This window comes from Orycteropus afer, unplaced genomic scaffold, assembly GCF_000298275.1.
Source record: "Orycteropus afer afer isolate SDZICR_OR568_19922 unplaced genomic scaffold, OryAfe1.0 scaffold00504, whole genome shotgun sequence".
NCBI lineage: Eukaryota > Metazoa > Chordata > Mammalia > Tubulidentata > Orycteropodidae > Orycteropus > Orycteropus afer.
In genome coordinates, this window is record NW_006922091.1 from 1,844,383 (window position 1) to 1,868,825 (window position 24,443).

At 37.5% G+C, this 24,443-nt stretch overlaps 1 protein-coding gene across 1 annotated transcript in view; it reads left to right on the plus strand.

Moving 5' to 3' along the window:
* TMTC2 (transmembrane O-mannosyltransferase targeting cadherins 2) overlaps window positions 1-24,443 on the plus strand; it is a 661,377-nt gene that overhangs the window by 530,284 nt on the left and 106,650 nt on the right. Inside the window, exon 10 of the mRNA XM_007955475.2 lies at window positions 21,220-21,334. Coding sequence (XP_007953666.1) covers window positions 21,220-21,334 — 115 coding nt within the window. The remainder of the gene's footprint in view (window positions 1-21,219; window positions 21,335-24,443) is intronic.

Consider the following 24,443-nt stretch of genomic DNA (forward strand, 5'->3'; position numbering starts at 1 on the left):
TGAAAGGATGTTTCCTTTGAATTTTTCTTACTTTTTGTCCAAGAAGATAGATACCACGAGAATCATAGCAGTTTCAACTTACTGGTTATGTATATTCTTAGGGTATTTATACACACAGATTGAATGAATAATTATACTTCCTCAGCTTAAAAATAAATGTTTAAATGAAATACATGTGTTGTTTTGAGTCTTTTTTTTTTTTTTTTAAATGCTTTGCACATGCCAAGGAAAATGCAAAATTGGGTGAGTTTTGTTCTATAGGAAACTTATTCTCATGGGTGATTGTATGTTTTTGGTGGCTTGTTAGTGATACAGCAACTTGGAAAATGCTCTCCACTTGGAACTAAATAGAATTTTGGGAATTGATATTGGCTGCAATGGCTATTAGAAGGCAGTTCTTATAAACTCTCAGTTACAAACTATCTGTTGCTTGTCTTTTGCATCCATTGTTGGTGTGTCAGGGGATTTCATTGTAGTTTGCTTTTTTTCCTTCAGTTGGTTCCGAAGAAAGTGAGGCAGATTTGCAAAATTGATTCAATAAATGGATTAAATACAAGGCTCTGTGGGACCTTTCTCTGAGAACCAGATTTGTCATCTGTAAAGTGGAAGGGTTAATATGGACTTCTGAAATTTTTTTTCTAACACTCATATTTCATGTGACTCTATTATATATTCATTTTCTCACTGGTTTTTAATCAAAAAATTTCAGGAATGTTATATTATTGTATTCACATGTTGTCAAGTTTACAGAGTATTCACATATGCATAAAAGTGAAGGTTTGGTGTTGGTGTCTCATGTGATGTATAATTCAAGGGGCTCTGTATAGGTTTCCCCTGTGGCTGAAACAGAAAACTTCTGCTAAAAGAATTAGAGCCAAGAAAAAAATCTACCCCTGCCCCTTTTTAAGAATTATTAGGAAAAAAAACACTTTGTAGCATAGTGCCTAAGGCACCTGACTGCTAACCAGGAGGTTGGTGGTTCAAACCCATCAGCCACTCCTCAGAAGGAAGGTTGAGCAATCTACTTCCGTAGTGATACTGCCTCAGAAGCCCAAGGAGGGGTCGCTATGAGTTGAGTCCGACCTGATGGCATATAACAACAACAGATGGAAGACATTAAAAATCTTCAAGTTATTTTTAGGTGCATAGCAGTAAATTTGATATAGATTATAACAACTGTATTCATTACAAATTCATTATTAAGTATAAAGGAGCTCTGGTAGCATAGTGCCTAAGGCACTTGACTGCTAACCAGAAGGCTGGCGGTTCAAACCCACCAACCACTCCTCGGAAGGAAGGTTGGGCAATCCTACTTCCGTAGTGATACTGCCTCGGAAACCCAAGGAGGGGTCACTATGAGTCAGGGCCGACTCCACGGCAAATAACATAATAACTATGTATAAAGCCCAGCAAATGGGAATTCATTAGCTGTTAAGTATAGAAGCATTCAAAGTTAACATGAAGCTGATTGTGATCAATGTGATAAAAAGAAGAAATATTCTTTTACCTGAACCTTGGATGATTTCTTCTTTTCCTATCTACCTCTTAACTTTGAGTTTCTAAGAATAAGCACTTAGCCCCATTTTCTTCATTATTGATAGTCTACTTGGGTGATGATGTTTACTTCCAAGGGTTTAATTATATAGCTCCCAGTCCTGAGCCTCTTTACCTCCAGCTTCCAGCTCTGTGTTTATGGAGCACTGGTACTAAATGTGATGCATAGAGAACAAGACAAACTGGTGTAGCTTGCAAACCCAGATTGTAAAAATAGTGATTTATTTACAATTGTAGTTTTTTAAAAAAGGAAAAACAGTAAAACTAAAGGACTATGACCTGGTCCATGAGAAATATTCCCTATGAACTCACATGTAAGCTATATTTGAATGATGAATAAGGGTTCACCAGATGGAGTGTGGGGATGAGAGAGTACAGTGGAGAACATTAGTACCTAGTGAATATTTGAGGCAGAATGCACATTAGTTTGGAGAATTGTTCAAGGACAAAACTAAGACAATATCTAGAAGCTATGAGAGAGAAGACAAATTATAGCTACATAGAAGGAGTAACGTCATAAGTACTAGAGCTGCCTGTTTATGAAAGGGCTTCTGTGCAGATGAAATGAGTGCCTATTGAAGATTTTCAAGTGTGAGTTTATAAGGATATTATAAAATTCAAGCATAGTGAAGGGCTGATCCAATCTTTTCTAATCATTTCTAACATTGAGATTCAGTTATTTTATCATTCTTTTAGGCCCAAAGAAAAGTACAGAATTTTTTTTTAATTATAAATATCTAAATATGGTAACTTTGTCCAGTAGCAAGAAGTATCACTATTTTATGTATATATAGATATAGAGATAGATAGATAGATAGATAGATAGATATAGATATAGATTCCACTTTGTTGTTGTTGTTATGTGCCGTCAAGTCAGACCCGACTCATAGCGACCCTTCCTTGGGTTTCCAAGGCAGTATCGCTACAGAAATAGATTGCCCCACCTTCCGTCCTAGGAGTGGCACTAAAAGATTTTCTTTTTCTTCCTCCTTCTCCCACCTACCATTTATTCTTTCACTCTTTAATCTCTTCTTCTATGTGATATCAAACTTTATTGAAGGATTGTTCTATTCCAGTAAATATGGCTGATACTAGTGATGAAGCAGTGAACAAGACAGTAAGGATCCTGCTCTGAAATGGAGAATTATTTTTAAATGTTATGATGGCCTGGTAGATTCAGTAATTCTATACAAATTCATCATGTTCAGTAGCTGTGAAATATCCAACAATAACATTGACCACTCTGAGTAAAATCGATTTTCTTTTCAAGAACAGCTGTCACTGAGTCAATTCTGACTCATGACAACTCCATGTTTCATAGTAAAACTATGCTCCATAAGATTTCAGATGGCTGACTTTTCAGAAGTAGATCACCAAGCCTTTCTTCCTAGGTGCCTCTCGGTGAATTTGAACCACCAGCCTTTCAACTAGTAGCTGAATTCTTAAAGATCTGGCCAATTTTAAAATGAAATGTAGTATTTAAAATCCTTATTCTGATTTTCTTCCACTATCAATTTTAGGATGTTCAAAAAGTCTTATTCCATATATAAAACATTTTACCATCTACCCATTGCTTTCCTGTCTCTGATCTTTTTTTTAATCATCATGTCACTCCTATGAGTAAAGAATGGTTCCTAACTCTATTTGACAGGGAAAATGGAAACTCAGAATTTTTAAGTGACTTTCTTGATCAAAAAGTTTCTACATAAATAGTAGAGGAAGAACTAAAGGTCAATTTTTTTGTTGTTGTTGTTGTTAATAACTTTAAGTCAAAAGCTCTGTTGTTAATATTGTACTCTTTTTCTCCAAGATAATTCATATAATGTTTTTTAAAAATAACCACTGCGGAAAATTGTAAAATCATTGGGTTTGATCTTTCACAGTGAGAAATGAAAGAAGATGCTTAAAAATATGTAATAGGTTAAATTGGTGAGAAACCTGTGATTAATTTTTCATTATTCATAATTAAAATAAAAGATGACAATGAAATAAGATCGACTGTATTATAAAACTTCACTTTTAATCATTTCAGACAGGGCAAGAGTAGTTTTTTTAATTAAATAATGAGCTAAATAATAGCATTGCCTGGATACAATGAAAATACATTTTGGATGGTATGTTGCAAAATTATGTTGAGATTACAATTATGTTTAATAATTAAGACCAAAACAGTTTTGTAGTACCAGAGTTTAATGTGCCTTTATTGTTTTGAGGGCAGCATAGGCAGCTCCTAGATGTATAAATTAGAAGAGGATTTTTCAAAAGATTGCTCAAAACAAACTTCATTTCTTACTTAATGCTTTTAGTTTTTAAATTGTTGGCTATTAATCTTTGTATAATAACTTAATATCATTTAATCTTCTTACCTGTGTGTATTTTGAATGAGATACTTTCCAAAGCCTTTTAGAATTACAACTTTCCCATGAAAATGGGGGTGGAGTAAGAGATAGATAAATGGGGGTAGAGACAGTTCTAAGTTTGAAATAGGAATACAATTAAAAGACAACAGTAATCTGATAGGAGATAATTTTCATAAAAGCAAAAGATAAATGATCAGTGAACCTAAAACATGGGAAACTAAAACTGTAAGAAAAATAGATAGCAAAGCCCAAAAGATATCAACAAATGACTCATAAAAAAGAAATACAACTAGTTTTAAGATAGTAAAATGTACTATTTCATTACAAAGCAAAGACATTTAAATTTAAAAAACAATTTTTGTAGGCTCCTATGCTGTTTATTCTCAATCATTCTTCTTGAAATATATCTTAAAAAATATAATGTTTTCCTACACTTAAAATTGTCCACAAAGACAACAATTGAGACACTGCATTGCTATGTATTACAAAAATGAGAAAGCAGCTAAACACCTGAAGAGGAAAATTATTAAATAAATTAGCATTATTTCCATTTGTTGGACTATTATAAATCATAAAAGTAAATTTATGAAAGATATACAGTAATAAAGATAACTAACTATGTCATTAAAAAAAACAAAACTCATTGCTGTTGAGTTGAATCCAACTCACAGCGACCCCTCCTTGGGTTTCTGAGGTGGTATCACTACGGAAGTAGATCGCCCAACCTTCCTTCTGAGTAGTGGCTGGTGGATTTGAACTGCCAGCCTTCGGGTTAGCAGTTAAATGCCTTAGACACTACTCCACCAGAGCTCCCATCTATGTCATTATGTTAGGTTAAGTCAGAATCTCAGTTGTGTATGAAACATGATTAAATTCCATAAATAACTATGATTGAAAGGACAGAGCAAAACAGAAAGCTCCAAAATATTAAAAATGAATGTTTTAGATTTTGGGAACCTTGCAGTCATTTAGGGGTATGGTGTTAATGTTTTCTATCTATTTGAAATTTTCTGTAACAAGAACATTACCTTTAAAAAGGAAAATATACTTTAATAAAATATTTAAGGAGCAAAAATCTTAGTATCTTATTCAGAAAATACTTAGACAAGATAGCAATAATCTTGTATGTGGTATATAAACTGTCTTTTTTCGTTTCCTTAAACAAGTTATTTTTTGTTGTTATTGAGAAAACATGCAGCAGAGCATACACCAATTCAACATTTTCTAAGGTACAATTAAGGGACATTGATTATTTTCTTTAAGTTGTGTAACCTTTTACGCTCCTTTTTCTAATTGTTCCTTTCCCATTAACATAAAATCACTGTCCCCTAAGTTTCCTGTCTAATCTTTTGAGTTGTTGTTTTCAATTTGATCCCATAGAGATAGTTCTTAAAAAAGCACAAGGCTCAAGGCAGAAATTCCTTAGTAATTAAGGTAGTGTTTGGGGTCCTAAAAGCTTACAAGTGGCCTTCCAAGGTATTACATTGATTTCTATTCACCTAGAGCACAGAGGGAGAAGGAGAGTCAGAAATAGGAAGAGGAAAAGGAATGGGTGGCCAATTGCCTCCGTAAATAACTGCTTCACTTACTGTAAGACCAGAACAATTGGATGGTGCCCAGGTAGCATAAGTGAACATTTTTAATCAAGAATTTTGTGGAATAATCCTGGTCAGAAGGCAGGAAATGCAGAACAAAATTTCAGATTCTCATAGAATCCATACTTTCTGGAGCCACTGAGGCTGGATGAACCTTGAAACTATTGCCTTAAGATAATCTTTAAATCTTAAACTTTAAACCAAAAATATCCCCTGAAGTCTTTTATAAATTAAGTCTTATAAACATCACTCATAAAACACATTAAAAACTGACTCACCACGGTAACAGTAATCAGTCACCTAACTTAGCACGATAGTCATACAGATGGAAGATTTGCCACTTGTTTGTTGTGCAACTTTAACCAAGTGTTTTTCAAGTATTTTGGTTACCTCTGTGCCGCTCCAACAGAAGATACCACACATGGGATGGATTGAATAAATAGGAGTTTATTCACTTACAGTTTGGAGGCTTAAAGTCTAAGCTCAAAGTGCCAAGCTCTAGGGGCTGGGTGAAAGCCCCTCAACCATGGGCTTCAGCTCTGCCTCCTGCTCCCGGCCCTCTGAAGCTGGAGGCTTTTCTTCACTCAGCTGCTGGCTGCTGCTGCTGGCTGCTGAGGCTAACAAGCCCAAGGTTGACAAGTAAAAAGGCACAGTCCCAATGTTACCAAAACATACAGCAGGCCATTAATTCAAGTCTATTGAAAGTCCCAAGGTCAGTAGAGCATGGCATCCTGCTGAACAACGACACGGCTACATTCAGGGTTTCAAGAGTGCAATAAGCTAGAGACAGTTCCCCAAGGCTCCTCCTTATATGGAATTACCAGTCCCATCATGGGAAATACTATATCCAGCTGCCTAGCCACTCAACCAGGCCCAGCCAAGTTGACACACAAACTTAACTACTACACCAACTTTCTTAACTTCTCTAGGTAACATTTCCTCATTTGTAAAATACTGATACCACTACATTTCTAAGATGTATTCTAAGATGATATCAATTGTCACCCACAAAGTTTTATTATAGCTTTATAGACACACACAAGGAAATGAATACTATTGTTATAAAGGTATGCAGGAATTGTAAGGTGCTTCATAATATCTGAATTATTAAATTCAAGTAATATGACATAATATGACCCCAGAGTTATGGGAATGAAAGAATGATAAACACTTGACATTGTGCCAGGCAGGTGTGTGTTCACTTACACTAGCTGTTGTTATTATTGAAGTTTATTGTTCAATAGTGATGTTCCTGACCAGTGCTGGGTACTTTCATTTTCTGTCATTTCGGCAACCAAACCCTGTACAGAAATAACAGTATCCCTATTTCACAGACACAAAGCACTAAAAGTTTAAGGGATTTATGCCTAATAAATTGGGAGAGCCAGGATTTGTACTTCATCTGACTCTCTGATAACACAAAACCTTGTGATTGCAAATAGATGATCTTACTAAATGTAAGTCTTGTGGTTTCCCAGTGGTAATACAGAGGCAGGACACTGAGATTACAGAGGCTTGCTGGTGGAGAAACCTGTGGGTCATTAATAATCCTGTACTTGAAAGTCCTAGAAGAAAGATGGGCAGCTTGAGGTCCCCAGGGCAGGGAAAGAGTCTGCAAGCTTAAGGAGAAAATAAGCATTTAGAGAAGAGTGAAAAGACAAGACAGGAGAACAAGGCATCTGATTTCATACAATGCAATTTTACTTATTCTAACTCATTCAGTCCTCCTTATAATACAATGAGGTTATCCCCATTTAAAATGAGGAAATTGTGGCTCAGCATCAAAGAATCTTGAAAATAACCAGAATGGACTTGCTTCAGGGGTTTCATCATGTACCACAAAACCTCGAACAAAGATGGTGGGCAATCAGCTTCTTTTCCATAAAAGAATGGGTAAGGGAAGATAGGCTGGCTTTCAGTTAGTTTTACCTCTCCTGTTGTCCTATCTGCTTCTCAATTTTTTTGTATGCAAATATAATCCACTTTATTTTAAAATGTGTGTAACTCAGCCACAGTTTGCTAAAAGGTAAAACTAAGTCCAAGTCATAGATATTCTTTTCAGTCTGTCTTTGCATAAGGACTAAAGAAGCTAGAAGAGCCTTAGGAATTGAATTGAGTTTTAGGTGAGGAAGTAGAGTGCTTTGGATTTTGAAATGAGATACACCTGGATTCCAATCCCAGCCCTATTGCCAATTACCTTCTTAAGCATGGTCTGCTAGACTCTCTGCAACTCAGTGTCTTAATTTGGAGATGATTGCTGCCTCAAGTTGTGAGGATTCATTTACAGTTTTATGAAATAACTAGCATGTAATATATGCTCAGTAAATGGTAATGCAAAACCAACCAAAGTTACTGCTCTCAAGTCAATTCTAACTCATAGCAACACTATAGAACAGAGTAGATATACCCATTGGATTTCTAAGGCTATAAATCTTTACAAAGCCAACTGGTACATCTTTCTTCCATAGGTTTGAAGTATTCAAAGTAAATAAGCCTACAAGATTGTAAACAGGGAACCAGAGACATCAATTGACAAATGAGGACAACCAGGAGCTCTGGTAGCATAGTGCCTAAGGCACTTGATTGCTAACCAGAAGGCTGGTGGTTCAAACCCATCAGCCACTCCTCGGAAAGAAGGTTGGGCAATCTACTTCCGTAGTAATAAGGAGGGGTCACTATGAGTTGGGTCCAACTCAATAGCACATAACAATAACAACAACAAACCAAAAAGAGGGAAAAAACTGTGTAGTTACAGAACTTGTAATGGTAGGGAAGTCAAGACAACTACAAGATAGAACGGACTATGCTAAACTTGGGAAGAAAACTATAAATCACAGGGTAACCTCAAAGAAAAATGACAAACCTTCACATCAAAATAAAAAAGAAGATCAGCACAAATATTTAGCAAATACTAAAACAATACCAACAAAGGAAGTAATAACATGATTCATAAACAAAATGAGCTCAGCATAGAAATTATATGGAACAAAGAAATCAACACCACAAAAAAGCACATAACAAAAATGACAGCAACAAATTCATATTTGTCAATAATTACATATTTGGCAAGAGACTTCTAAGATTTATAGAAAACTCCAATGCCTCAACACCAAAAGAATTAGCAATCCAATTGAAAAATGGGCATGAACAGACACTTCACCAAGGAGGATATTCAGGTGGCCAGCTAATACATGAAGAGATGCTTATATCTTTCTTCCATGGATTTGAACCACCGACCTTTCAGTTAGCAGCCATGTGCTTAGCCACTGCACCACCCAGGGTCCTTAAATTATAACAATGATGATTTTTTATTTTAAAACTATAAGAAATCTTAAAGAATGAATAATTGTACAGAAAAAAATTTGATAAAAATATAAATAAGGGACAGAAATTAGGGAAAGAAGAGACAGAGTAAAAACATAGAAATTAAGAAAAAGGAATCTTTACTAATGAACATGCAGATGGAAAGGCCACAGAGATAGAGAATAAATGCTTGGAAGAAGAATGAAGATTTTATGTAAGGTTACATATACAGGAGTACACATTATATTTAGCTCAAACCACTGTTGAAGGTAAACAATGAATTGTTCTAGTTAAATTAAGGACAAGCTCACTTCACTGGATTAATCACAGCCTGTCTTTTCTACAGCTCCACATAACAATGTGGTTCATCTCTGTAAACCCGACAGTGTCAAGTGAAGTTTGTGTTTCCTATTGGGAGCTCTGGTGGCAGAGTGCCTAAGGTGTTTGACTGCTAACCAGAAGGCTGGAGGTTCAAACCCACCAGTCACTCCTTGGAAGGAAGATTGGGCAGTCTACTTCATAGTGATACCACCTTGGAAATCCAAGGAGGGGTCACTGTGAATTGCAGTCTACTCGACAGCAGTGAGTTGGTTTTTTGTTTTATTAATTAATTGCTATCCGCATACACACATACACAAACATTGTTTTTCCAGTCTTGGCTATTTTGATTCAGCAATTGAATACACTTTGAGATCCTTGTTTGCAGTTTCTTTTCTGCCTTCTGCTTAGTTAAAATAATTGTTCCCACTTAGCAGACCTTGGCTTTGCTGAAGCTTTGGTGTTGTCTTTCATTCTCTGTGCCTCGGTTGAAATATCTGTAAATAAATATCTGTGGAGCCCATTGAGATCCCCAAGCTCATGTGAACCCTTAAAAGGAAGAGGATGTAATCATTTGGCTCTTTGAGCCACCTTCCTCTACTCTCATTAGCTCTGTAATTTTGTCTCAGAGGCATACTCCTTTCTTGAGTGACTTCAGCACCTGTGTTTGAGTCCTTTTCTCTACTCATCCATTTCCTTATAACTCCCTAGTGTAAGAAAGCATAATATCCTTCCAAATGAGGCTACTCACCTCTGTCTTTGATTAGGTTTTGTACCTCATCCAGGTGTCTTTCCCTTCATCTTTAGATGGTAAAATTTGTCAGATGTTTAAAGCCCGGCATGAACTCATTATCTTTTATTAAACATACTTGATCCCTGTTGAATCTCTGTATCCTTTTTTCCTGTGTTGGGATTGTGTTGTTCCTCCCCTTTACGCCCAGACATTGTCCCTCCTATGATCTGTTTTCTCCAACTTCTCCCGAGTGCCCTCTCTACCTCACTTTCTCTTTATTTTTGTTGTTGGGTGCCATAAAGTCACTTCTAATTCCTAGCAGCCTCATAGGACAGAGTCAGATTGACTCATAGGGTTTCCTGTTTTTGTTGTTGTTGTTGTTGTTGTTTGCTATCGAGTCGGACCTGACTCATAGCGACCCCTCCTTGGGTTTCCAAGGCGGTGTCACTATGGAAGTAGATTGCCCAACCTTCCTTCTGAGGAGTGGCTGGTGGGTTTGAACCACCAGCCTTCTGGTAAGCAGTCAAGTGCCTTAGGCGCTATGCTACCAGAGCTCCTGTAGGGTTTCCTAGCCTGTCATATTTACAGGAACAGATAGCCAGGTCTTTCTCCCATAGGGCCACTGAATGGGTTCCAACTGCTAAGCTTTGGGTTAGCAACCAAGCGCTTAAGCCTTGTGCCACCAGGGCTCCTTTCTATTTCTCCGTGGACCTCTATAATTCTTACTCTCCATCAGTAGTCTTTATGACTCCCTCAGTGCTTTTCTGGTACTTCATAACCCTTTTGGAAAGAGTCAGGGGAGAAATAAATTTAATAAAGCAACACCAGCTCTCCTGACCTCCTTTCCAGCTGAATACAAGGCCCTGGTCTGCTGATCCCCTCATCTCCTTTGCAGTAGATATATTTTTTTTTTTTTTGCCACTCGACCAATTTAGGGCAAACTCTTGGTCTTACGTTCACTTAGGGACAGATCCTAGGCCTCTCAACCTCAATATGAGCGGTCCAGATTGATCCCCTGGGTGCCCTTTTCTTGCTCACTCAGCCCACCTGTGTTCCTGGCCAGTGAGTATGGCACATTTATCACATTGACTGTGTCACACTAAAATAGAGCTTTTATTAATTCAAGCTGCCAAGAGCACAGAAACACAATGCAACAAAACCTAATAGAAGGAAAGGGGAAGGAGATTTGTTTTCGAGTGAGAGCACACTTAATGCAAGAGGGCTGAGGCCTCAGAAGAAGAGGCACTCTGCAAGATTCCCTTCAGAGAGGCAAAAGAGAGGGTCCCTCCATATTTCTAATGCTCTCAGGCACAATAGCATCCCTTAACAAGAACTCTCTCTTTAGCAGTATCTCTTGGATAGCTGTTCTAAATCTTCATCATTGCATTGTTACCATCACTTTCACCAGAAATGCATCACTCCATTCCTGTACTAGAATTACCCAATGGAAGATTCACTTCAGTTCCCCTTTACTCAGTTATCTTGTTACCACTAGATGACACTCAAACCAGTAGGCCAAACCAGTACTTTCACCCAAACCAGTACTTTCTCAATGGCTTTTTTCCTGCTACAAGGATCTGAATCTTTGAAAAAGGTCCCAAGTAAGACAGTTGCTTCAGATGCTGATACTGTTCTGTTTCATGATCTGGTTGCTGGTTGTATGATAGTGGTCACTCTGTGAAAATTAAAATGATACACTTACTTGTGCCCTTTGCTCTATGTATAAACTTAAATAAAAGTTGAACAAAAAGAAAAAAATATCTTCCATCGAGAGATATCCATAGCTCCCTGATCAAATATGTGTGTGGATAGAGACATACATGTTTATACATATTGATTTTTTAACTTAAACCGTTTCTGTAGTGTCCTTGCTCCTCTACTACATTAGGAATATTTTAAGGATAAACATTGCATTTATCTTTGTTTCTCGCACTGCATGAATCACCATGTCTTGTATATAGTTGGCACAAATTACATTTATTGGGTTGAATCTGTTGACTTATATTTTCTTTTTTTGTTCTCAGACTACTTGGATTTATTCCTCAATACAATGGAATATAATAGATTTTAGCCAAATTGTGTAATTTTAACTGTTCTGGAATTAAGATATCTTTGAAAGTATGATTTGTATGTAGATTATTTTTTTGTTTTCCAAGTAACATAAAGATCTAAAGCCAGAGCCACCATGTTCTTGAAGTCCAAAAGATGCTGTTCATAGTAACTTTGCTGTGAATGGTCCCCTGGGGAATTACGCAGTGTCTGGAATGCATGGCCATTCACTGTAGCCCTGCCTAAAATTACTCTAAGGTTGCAAGATATGAAGGGATAAATGCCTGGTGACCTTGTCTGGCTAGATTCTAGCTTTTTCTTAAAGATTAAGTAAGTAGCCACTTAAGGAAATTATTAGTTGATTGAGTACCATTCTAGAACATGTATTTTCTTGAATCCCCACAGTGTGCCTGAAAGGATGAGAATGAGCCACTGGAAGAACATTTCCAGCAGAGGGAATGGTAAATGAAAAGGCTTGAAGCAGGAGTGTGTCTGGTGTGTTAGAGAAACAGCAAGAAGGCCCATGTAACTTGAAGTGATGATCAACAGAAAGAGAGTAGTGGGAGATGAGGCCAGAGAACATGGTGGGGAGTGTGGTAGGGTAGAGTGCTGATCATATCAGACTGTAGACCATTGTAAGGACTTTAATTTTTCCTCTGGATAAGCCTGTAGATTGATAGGATTTGACTTCTTTTAAATAAGATACACTGACAATAGTATTGGGGCCAAGAAGCAGGGAGGCCAGTTAGGAGGCTATTGCCATATTTCAGGGGCAAGATGATGATGGCTTGAAGCAAGGCCATAGTAGTAGATGTCAGGCAATTCTGGATATATTTTAATAATTAGATGTTCTCCCTCAAGGAGAAATATTTTTAATGTAAATGCTATGTTCTAGTTATTATTATAAGTAAGATTTTTATTTGCCTTTGAATATTTTGAAAGCTACATATGAATGTTTTGTTTTGTTTTTTGTAAAGGGAATTGTATGATCATGACACCTATTATAGATTGATTTAACTCCTTAATTTAGTTGCATTCATTGTAAGGGTAAATTTTTCATAGCATTTTTGAAAGAAATGCTAGTCTCAACTAATCTGAGGAGTTTATATGTAGAATTTTTACAAAGCAGTATTTGAGCTTACAGCTTAAGGCAAGCTTACATTTTTATGGATTTCCACCTCTTTACAGACAGCCTTTTAAATCCAGGAATTAACAAAGGATTGATCTTCACAGACTTGTCATATTGAAATGTTGGTAGAATTCTAGCAAGCAGTTTAAAAGGTTTAGTTAGGGAATAGCCCAGAGAAGAAATGGTTTAATTCTGATGCTGAAACAGTTGAATCCAGTCAACTGTGTCTCTATCCTCCTTTTTCAGCCAGTGGGGAGACTTACTTGCTTTGTTTCTGTGCCTCTAGAGAATGCTTCTGCCTTTTATTTCCCCTTCTGTTTTTCTCCACTCAAAAGATGGCTTTTTTCTTAAAATTTCTCACCTCAACTTTTGTTTCCTTCATTCATCCTTTCATTTGAGCCAAATAGGATGATCATAATTAACTTGGGTAAGACAAATTATAAACCAAAGGAACAATGAAAAACTGTGATGACAAAATACACACATGAAAACAAAATATACTTAAGATGTTTGTGGCTTCCTTATTTGAAATTCTACTTATAAAAACATGAATGTGTTTGTCTACTATGTGTGAAAGAAGCGATTTCTCAGAAATCTATTCCTGCACCTGGGAAATTAAACTCTTAATTCTTTTTTTTTTTTTTTAAGAGTTTTGAAAGAATGAACTTACCAGAGGGTTGGGCACTATCAAGGCTCCTAAAAACACTCAAACCATTAAAAAACCAAACCCACTGCCATCCAGTTGATTCTGACACAGCGACCTTCAAAGGGTTTCCAAGGCTGTAAATCTTTATGGAAGTAGATTGCTTCATCTTCCTCCTGCAGAGCAGTTAGTAAGATTGAACCACTGACCTTCTCATTAGCAACCAATGCCTTACCCTGAACCACTAGAGCTCTAAATTTATAAGTTAATGGGAGGGGAAAAAGAACAAAATTTGCTCTTAATTCTTTCGCTAGACTTTATCTCAAATCACTCCTCTCCCACCAGCTTCATGTTATTGCTCCCACTAGACCCAGATGCCAGCCTCTTTGAACTATATATACCTCCCTCAGTAGTAAGCTGCTTCTTCACATCTTTGTTTGTCCTGAAGCCTGTAAGGTTGCCCTTCTTTATCCCACCTCATTCCCTAATACTGTCTTGCCTAACTAGTATAAGTATACATCTTTCATTTTAATGTCCTAAGACCTTTCCTTCTCAGTGAAGTCTTCTTTGACCAGTTTATAAGAGTGTTAGAATAACCTATTATGAAGTTGACCATAATATAATTTATTATATAAACGAGAGCTTTTGTATAAGTAAAAAGAAAAAAAAACCACTTCCACCGAGTCAATTCTAAATCATAGCTACCTCCATTGGGTTTCCAAGGCGGTAAATCTTTATGGACACAGACTGCCTCATCTTCTTTCCATGGAGTGGCTGGGGATTTGAACCACTAACCTTCTGGTTAGCAGTCAAATGCTTTAGGTACTGCATAACCAGAGCTTCTTGTGAGTAAAAAGGGTGGTGATATTATTAATTATGCTGCATCAAGGGGTGTAAACCAGAACTGTCCCAAAATGGCCATCCTACTTTAAGTACATGTGCCAGGATGTGGATCTCAATCCTCTCATCTTTATCACTATTGGGAAGTAAGGCTTCTTACACAATAAAGCTTTCAATCATTGCTAATTAATCTTAGCAAAGGAGACAATGATAGTCTCACCGGTGTTTTTCACTGAGGATACAAGCTTCTGTTGCTGCGTCTGGGGCAGTGGTGGTTCAGTGGTAGAATTCTCACCTAGTGTGTGAGAGATCTAATATTAGGGATAAATTGAGAAGAATGGGAATTCCAGAACACTTAATTGTGCTTAGGAGGAACCTGGACATAGACCAGGAGGCTGTCATTTGAACAGAACAAGGGGATACTGCATGGTTTAAAATCGGGAAGGAAGTGCTTCATGTCGTATCCTTTCACCGTACTTATTCAATCTATATGCTGAGCAAATAATCCAAGAACCTCAACTATATGAAGAAGAACGTGGCATCAAATTTGGAGGAAGAGTCATTAACAATCTGCGGTATGCAGGCAGCACAACCTTGCTTGCTGAAAGTGAAGATGACTTGAAGCACTTAATGGTGAAGGTTAAAGACTACAGTCTGTAATTTGGACTGCCCCTCAACATAAAGAAAAACAAAGATCTTCACAATTGGACCAATCAGCAGCATCACAATAAATGGAGAAAAGACTGAAGTTGTCAAAGATTTTGTACTAATTCGTTCTACAATCAACACCAGTGGAACCAGCAATCAAGAAATCAGACCATGTACTGCACTGGGAAAATCTGCTGCAAAAGACCTCTTTAAAGTGCTGAAGGGCAAAAATGTCTCTTTAAAGACTAAGGTGCACCTAACTCAAGCCATGGTATTTTTAGTTGTCTCATATGCATGTGAAAGCTGGACAACTAATAAGGAAGACCCAAAAAGAGTTGATGCTTTTTGAAGTACCATGGACTGCTAGAAGAATGTACAAATCTGTTCTGGGTGAAATGCAGCTAGAATGCTCCTTGGAAGTGAGAACAGCCAAACATTGTCTCACCTACTTTGGTCATGTTATCAGAAGGAACCATTCCGTGGAGAAGGATGTCATGGTTGATAAAGTGGAGGTCAGCAAAAATTTGGAAGCCCTTCAATGAGACAGACTGGCAGTGCAATGACGGGCTCAGGTTTAGCAAGGATTGTGAGGCTGGCAAAGGATCAGGCTGTTTCGTTCCGTTGTATATATAGGAACCTACTCACTGGCACCTAACAACAGCAATGACGAAATGTGAGAGATCCAGGTTTAGATGCCCAGCTAAAAAAAAACTTGACACATAACCACACTAACTGTTTATCAGTAGAGGTTTGGAGCTCTGGTAGCATAGTGCCTAAAGCACTTGACTGCTAACTAGAAGGCTGGCGGTTCAAACCCACCAGTCACTCCTCAGAAGGAAGATGGGACAATCCACTTCCATAGTGATACTGCCTCAGCAACCCAAGAAGGGGTCGTTATGAGTCGGGTCCAACTCGACGGCACATGACAAGAACAACAACAACAACATGAAGCTGAACAGGTTTCAGTGGAGCTTCCAGACGAAGATGGACTAGGAAGAAAAGCCTGGTGATGTACTCCTAAAACTCAGCCAGTGGATCCTGTAGATCACAACGGTCAAATCCACAGCGGATCCTGGGGACGGCACAGGGCTGGGCAGCATTCTCCTTCATTCTGCACAGTGTTGCCATGACAAGGGGCTGACTTGATGGCTGCTTACAATAACAATATTGTTGAGGCCACAAAGGCTGAGAAAAAGTCTGAAGCTCAATTTGTAGGAGCAGCTACTGGGGCTCAGATTACTGTTGTTGTTGTTATGTGCCATCAAGTCAGGCACTTCACTGCTAACTGAAAGATCAATGGTTTGCACCCACCAGCTGCTCTGCAAGATGAAGATGTGGCAGTCTGCTTCCATAAAGATTTACAGCCTTGGAAACCCTGTGGGGCAGTTCTACCCAATCTAGTAAGGTTGTTGAGTCAGAATTGACTCAATGGCAGTGGGTTTTGGTATTTTTACCAAGAAACCTGTCAAGTCTTTATTATTTGTGTTGGTTCTATGTATTTGAAATGCTTATTGCTTTATTTTCCATCAGTGTTGGACTAGGTTTCAAAAAAATTGCCATTATATGATATAGCAGTATAATACATTCAGTTTTTGATGAGATTTTCAAATTCTGTTAAAAAAATAATATCAAACCATTAACATTCTGCAGTGTTTTATAGCTTTCTCAGAACAGAACAGAACATGATACTAGTAGTTCAGTAGTTAAGGCACTTGGCTGCTAACCAGAAGGTGGGTGGTTTGAACCCGTCAACCACTCCGCAGGAGAAAGATGAGGCAGTCTGCTTCCATAAAGATTTACAGTCTTTGAAACCTTATGGGACAGTTCCACCCTGTCCTGTTGAGATACGATGACTCAGAATTTACTAGATGACAATGGATTTGGTTTTTGGTTTATTGAAATATATAGGCCTGTCAAAAATAGAATGGGTGGAATTATGAAAACATCTAACAAATATATTGGGATATTGTTTTTCTGAATCTTAACATGATAACTAAACTTTGCTGTTATAACATGATGTGGGATTTTTTTTTCTCTCACCATGTACAATACTAACATTCTGTTTTAATGCAGCTTTTTCACCTTGTAAACAGTGAACTTTATACAGTACATGTTGCTTGACAAATGTTACTTTAAACATAAAGAAATATGATTTATTTGATGGTAAACATCATATATTTGATTTCATACATTTATAATTAGTGGATGTTGCTATTCTCTTTTCGTTGTTGAACATTGAAGATATGTTTGGCATTGGCAAAACTTAAAAGCCTTTGCCTTGGGGCATTCTCTGGAAACTGACTTCCTATGCTGTTGAGTCCCATTATCTTCATTGCACAGATTTCTGGTCTCTGTTCCTCTCTGTGTCTATGTGGCGAACATATTCACTTTTTCTTCCTTTCTTTCTTTCTTTCTTTTTACCAGAGCTCCTTTTCCCTCTTCTGTCTAGAGTACTGAATTTCAAAAAAATAACCTGTATCTTCAATTAATTGTTGCATTTTTTTTTTCTAGCTATTAATATAGGATACGTTTCAGAGTTAATAGCTATCTGGAAAAGAAGAGAACAATTAGTCAATTCCTACATTATCCTCTATTGAAATGTTACATGAGAGATTAATATATTTGTTCCCAGCTAAATAGTTTGCTTTGAAGATCGCACTCTCACTGCCTTTGAGTTGATCCCAACTCATAGCAACCACTTCTTGGATTTACGAGGCAGTATCGCTACGCAGTTCAAACCCACCAGCCACTCCTCAGAAGGAAGGTTGGGCAATCCTACTTCCGTAGTGATACTGCCTCGGAAACCCAAGGAGGGGTGGCTATGAGTCGGGTCTGACTCCATGGCACATAACAACAACAACAACGCTACAGAAGTAGATTGCCAATTTTCCTTCCAAGGAGTGGCTGGTAGGTTTGAATTGCCAGCCTTCTGGTTAGCAGTCAAATGCCTTAGGCACTAATAATAAATATCATGTTTCTATTTTAAAAAGTAACCTATTAAGCATAACTATCTGAAGAATAGGTTTAGTCTTATATTCTTTATTAAGACATATATGACTAAATATTAGTTTTTCATTGTACTACAGATTATTTAATTGTTGTTTGGCTGTTTTTGAAACAAGTACTTTAATCTCATCTATGTATCTGTAGAGTTGGCATTCACATGGATTTCATAAGTAATATGTCTTCCTATATATAATACAATTGTTAACAACTCTGTTTCCTTATAATTTTCTGACCGCAAAATTATGTTTGTTTTAAACATATGAAGAAATGCTCACGATCATTAGCTATTAGAGAGATGCAAATCAAAACAACAATGAGATACCATCTTGCTCCAGCACTAGTAGCAAAGTTCAACAAGACAGAAAATAACAAATGCTGGCGAGGTTGTGGAGAGATTGGGACTCTCATACACTGCTGGTGGGACTGTAAAATGGTACAACCATTGTGGAAAGCAGTATGGCGACTCCTTCAAAAGTTGGAAATACAAATACCATTTGACCCAGCCATCCCATTACTAGGTATATACCCTAAAGAAGTGAGAGCCATAACAAGAACAGATATATGCACGCCGATGTTCATCGCAGCACTATTTACAATAGCCAAAACTTGGAAACAACCTAGATGTCCAACAACTGAGGAATGGATAACCAAACTTTGGTACATTCACACAATGGAATACTATGCAACGCTAAAGAATAATGTAGAATCTGCAAAACACCGCATAACGTGGATGAACTTGGAGGACATTATGCTGAGCGAAATAAGTCAGTCACAAAAGGACAAATATTGTATTAGTCCGTTATTGTAAAAGTTAAGGAAATGTTTATATATTGGAGGACATTTTCTTTGTTGGTTACCAGGGGTGGGAGGGAAGGGGAGGGAATGCTGTTAGATAGATAGAGATAAATATTGATTTGGGTGAAGAGAAGGGCAATGTACCAAATGTGAGTGACCAATATGGCAGCATTGAGGATGAGAAAGACAGAGAGAGTTACATGGGCAGTACAAACAACAAATATGAACCCCTTTGTAAATACAATACTGAGTTGTTAATGAAAGCAAACATGGGTATAGGGACGGATAGATGGGTGAACAAGCTAAACAATTATGTATGTCTAAATGGAGAGTGTATCCAAGATCATATACAGGGTTGGCAGACAATGGGCCTCTCGAAGAGTATGAAGGGATGGACACTGGGAGCAGGTAACTATGGGGAGGAAATGGGAAGGGAGCTGCTGCATTGTAAATTTTGGTCAATGACATGAGACAAAGTATATGTGAACTGCTGTATGAAAAGTGAATTTACTCTGTAAATCTTCACCCAAATCCTAATAAAAAAAAAAAAAAATTATGTTTGTTTTGGAAATGGATAAAGTTACAGAATGTTCAGTAGCTAATTAAGAATGTTTTGTAAAGGGAAGTTTTTTGGGTTTTTTTTTTTAAAGTATTGTTGATGTAAAAATTTATATAACAAAACATTTGCCAATTCAACATTTTTCAGGTGTACAATTTAGTTGTATTAATTACATTAATCATAAAAGTGCCTGTGAGAAATCTCCAAGTACTAGTCTTAAAAACTGTCACTTCTTTTTTAAAAAAAGTAGATTTTATAACCCTAGGCTTATCTTTATTCACCATTCTTTACCAATTAAAGTTTAGAAATAGCTTAAATACAATCTGTGACCTTGGTTTATTATATAGCCTTAAAACAGAAAATGTCCTCTTGTATTTCAAGAAGTGGGTCTTTTTTAGGTTAGAAGACAATTTGTAATGCTTACTAGCTAAATGGTAAATAATGGACTCTTTCAGTAACCACCAGGAACCATTTACAGTTTTTAAAGCTTTTTTGTTTCTGCATACAACACAGGGCTTGCAAATTTTTTATAACCATTTTAGAATTGTAAAATTCTTGAACATTAAGCAAACAGGATAACCCAAAGCAAGAGAGAAACATCAGAGCACAACTCACCAATCCTGGCTGTTGGACAGATGGCATCAGCATATTTCTGTCATACTAGGATTGGGTTTTATTTGAATGTCCACCTCAAATAAGGTCTAACACCATTACTTTCCTGTTCATAAATTCCTAGCTAGATAAAAGCAGTGAACTCTCCTTTTGCATATTTAGAGTTTTAAAAATGAACCACGCTTTTATGTTTTTGTTTGCTTGTTTTACATTATGCTATATTCTGGGATCGCGTTGAATAACTATTTCTGAGGTGTAGACTTTGTCTTTCATATTTTGGTCATATCAGAGGGGACCAATCCCTGCAGAAGAACATTATCCTTGGTAAAGTTAGAAGTCAGCGAAAATAAGAAAGACCGTCAATAACATGGATTGACACAGTGGCTGTGACAAGGGATTCAAAAATAGCAATGATTGTGGGGAAGGTCCAGTACCAGGCAGTGTTTTGTTCTACTTAGGATCACTATGTGTCAGAACCCACTCAGCAACATCTAACAACAATAGTTTCATAGAATTTGTATGACTCTAGCTTCAAAAATTCTAATCTTGCAAAGCTGTCCTGAAAGTAATCTTAAAAATTGGAACTTAACATTTATTCTGCTTGCATTACTACATTTCATTAAGAGTGAGTTAATGTTAATCCTCCTTTTCCATGTTCTTTTAATAATTTTAGTATTACTTTAATGTAAGCGATGAATATATCTCAGTGTTGGAATATGTGTTCATATATACATATCAAAAACAGAAGGAATTAAACTAAAATCAATTCAACTCATTTATTATATTTAGCTTTAAATTTGTTCATGTTTTTTTCTTGCTTGTATCATCTACAAAGGATTTGTTTTTAAAAATATCAAGAAACAATATACCAGTAGGAAATCTTGGAATATGCTGTGATTCAATGAAAAATAAAATAAATTGACTAAATTATGAACATGTAGATACGCAGCATACATAAATCTTAACTTCATTAACCTTTATTGCTCTTTTTACATTTCTTCTATAATGTCAACTGTATTGTTTCTTAAAATTATTATTTCCCAAGTTTAAGAACACTTGTTTTCATACTTTGCAGGTCAGTTTCTTCTGGAAGAAGCTCGTCTCTTAGAAGCAGCGGAGATGGCAAAAAAAGCAGCTGAACTAGACAGCACAGAGTTTGATGTTGTCTTCAATGCTGCCCACATGCTTAGGTTAGTCTTTGTTATTGCACTTTAAAGACCAAAGCCCTGAATTAGAGTAAGCAATTCTCCAGGCATTTCCTTTAAAGAAAATTTAGGGGTTTGAATTAATAAGTGTTTCTTTTCTGCTACTCAGAGTGAATTAATTACACCAGTTTCCCTATTATTCTACCTTGTTCCCTGTGCTTAAAATGAATTATGCTTCACCATGTAAAAATCACTCAGCAATTTTTAATATATATATTCTATATGTACAGTTCCTTGTGCATATGAGCTGACTAGAGTTTTTACAAATTGTTGAGACACTCATCTCCTCCCCTCAAAACATTTTTGGACATAAAATACAAAAATAAAAAATCTCTGAAATTGAAATTGGTGTATTTAATTAAAGGGCTATAACACAAAACATTTTGTCAGTTAACTGCTTCTCAACATTTGTGTAGTTTTATGAATTATGGTCAATATGGCGTGTAGGTTCATTTTAATATGTTTGATAGTGGAGAAGATTATCAAATACAAATCTATTTAAGGCCTATCAGATTCTTAAAATGATCCTGTAATTAGTATTACTATAAAATATTGAAACAATATGTTTTTAAACCTTTAGTGCTTCTATTTCAGAAAGGTTATTCTGAAGGCTGACTACAATAATAGTAAAATAAGATAAAAAGGCAAATCAACTGTATTTGTTATGAATATAAAAAAGACAGTGCATACAGAAACAATATTTTAGGTTATGGGTGGAATTTTTTAAGAAACTCAGATGATCTATATGGTTATTTTGGAAGCATTATTTGTTTTCTTAGTGTCAAAGGGGAAGGGAGGCCCCATCTTCTGACCTCCTCTAACCCCACAAGAGGAAGACAGAATCACCATCAGTAGCCAAAGGCCTGTTCCTGCCAGGCCAGACATGCTGCCTCCCCCGCCAGCCCTTTCATCAACCCTGACACCAGCTGTTCCTCCCACAGCACCCACCACCTCTCTGCTGGGTTCAATAATTTGCTGCAGTGGCCACACAGAACTCACAGATTATGGGGTTTATTAGGGAAGCAACAGGCTACAATTCATGTTCAGGGACACCCTCAGTCTCTCTCAGCCTGCAGTCTCTCAGCCAACAGTCTCTCTCAATCTCTCTCCCAGCAGTGTGTGTCTCTTAGTCTCTCTCAGTGGTATGTATCTCTCAGTGTCTCTCTCAGCATTACATGTCTCTCACATCTCTCAGCAGTACATGTCTCTCATTTCTCTCACCAGTACGTGTCTCTCGTGTCTCTTTCTCAGCAATGTGTTCTCTCATGTCTCTTTCTCAGCAATGCATGTCTCTTGCGTCTCTCTCTCTCTCTCAGCAATGTGTGTCTCTCACATCTCTCAACTGGTAGGGAGATTTCTTCTGCCTTTAGGAGGGCTCTTTTGAGCCTGGGAGAGTGACCAAACCAACCAATCCCAGCATCAGAATTCTGTATACCTGAGAGAGAGAGAGATTCCCAGAAGATCACTTCATACCACTGGCAACAGAAATAACCCAGGTGGATAACTTTAACAATCAGGAGCTATTCAGTTGCTCACAGCAGATTCTACCATGGAGTTTACAAAGACTTATGGCTAGAAAAGCTACACTGTGGAATTTACTACACCACACTTAGCATATGCCTCTTCTTCCATACTCTTACCTGAATTTTACTCCATTAGGTCCCTACCAAATGCTACATTAGGTAAAGCCCATACTGTTGGTTCTGTGCTTGGCTTCTAAGAATTGATTTGTAATTATTACGAATTACAAGAGAAGAGAAATAATAGAGGAGATGGTTGAAATAGACAGCCTTTTAAAACATAAACTTGTCAAAAAAGTAGAATTATTTTTTAACCAAACTATTTACTTTTAGATCGTTGTAGATTCATATATAGTTGTAAGAGATAATGCAGAAACATCCCCTGTACTCTTTGCCCAGTTTTCCTCAATGGTAATATCCTGCAAAACTATAGTATAATATCACAAGCAGGTTGTTGTTGTTAGGTTCCATTAAGTCAGCCTGACTCATAGCAACCACCTATACAACAGAATGAAACACTTCTGGCTCCCATCCAGCCTCACAATCCTTGCTGTGCTTGAACCCATTGTTGTAGCCACCGTGTCAGTCCATTGTGTGGAGGGTCTTCCCCTTTTTCACTGCCCCTCTTCTTTACCAAGCATGATAAAGGGACTGGTCTCTTCTAACAACATGACCAAAGTAGGTCAGGCCATTCTCACTTCCAAGGAGCCTTCAGGCTGCACTTATTCCAGGACAGATTTGTTCATTCTTTTGGCAGTCCATGGTATTTTCAGTATTCTTCACCGACATGGCAATTCAAAGGCATGAATTCTTCACTCTTTGTTATTCATTGCCCAGCTTTCACATGTATATGAGGCAATTGAAAATGACATGGTTTGTGTTACTCAACTCACTGCTGTTGAGTAAGAACCAACTCATAGTGACCCCTCCTTGGGTTTCCAAGGCATTATCTCTATGGAAGTAGATTGCCCAGTCTTCCTTCCGAGGAGTGGCTGCTGGGTTTGAACCTCCAGCCTTCTAGTTAGCAGTCAAATACCTTAGGCACTATGCTACCAAAATGACATCTTTGTACCTTAACACTTTAAAGAAGTACCTTGGCTGCAGATTTACCCAGTGTAATACAGTGTCAGCCCCAGGGTTACAGGTGAGGAGAGACAACTCAGGGACGCCCGAAGTAACAAGCGTGAAGAGCAGGAGAAAGGAGATTAAAAGCCAGGAAGCCAGAGAGAAGAGCAGTCAGCCGAAGGGATTAGGTGAGGAGAGGCAACTCAGGCCCCCCCAGAGTAGCAGGCCGGGAGGGCAGGAGAAAGGGGATAAAAAGCCAGGAACCCGGACAGAGGAGCAGTCAGCCCCAGGAACAACTTGGGGACACACAAAACAGCAGGGCAGAAGAGCAGGAGAACAGGGATAAAAAGCCAGAAACCTGGACAGAGGTACAGTCAGCCACAGGGACCCAGTTGGGGGTGATACAAGAGATCTCCAACAGCAAGACAAACTTGTCTGTTGGTTTGTCCTACTGGAGTGACACGTAGACTTTGAGTTTTGAGGCTGAGCCTCTGGTGTTTAAAACCCAG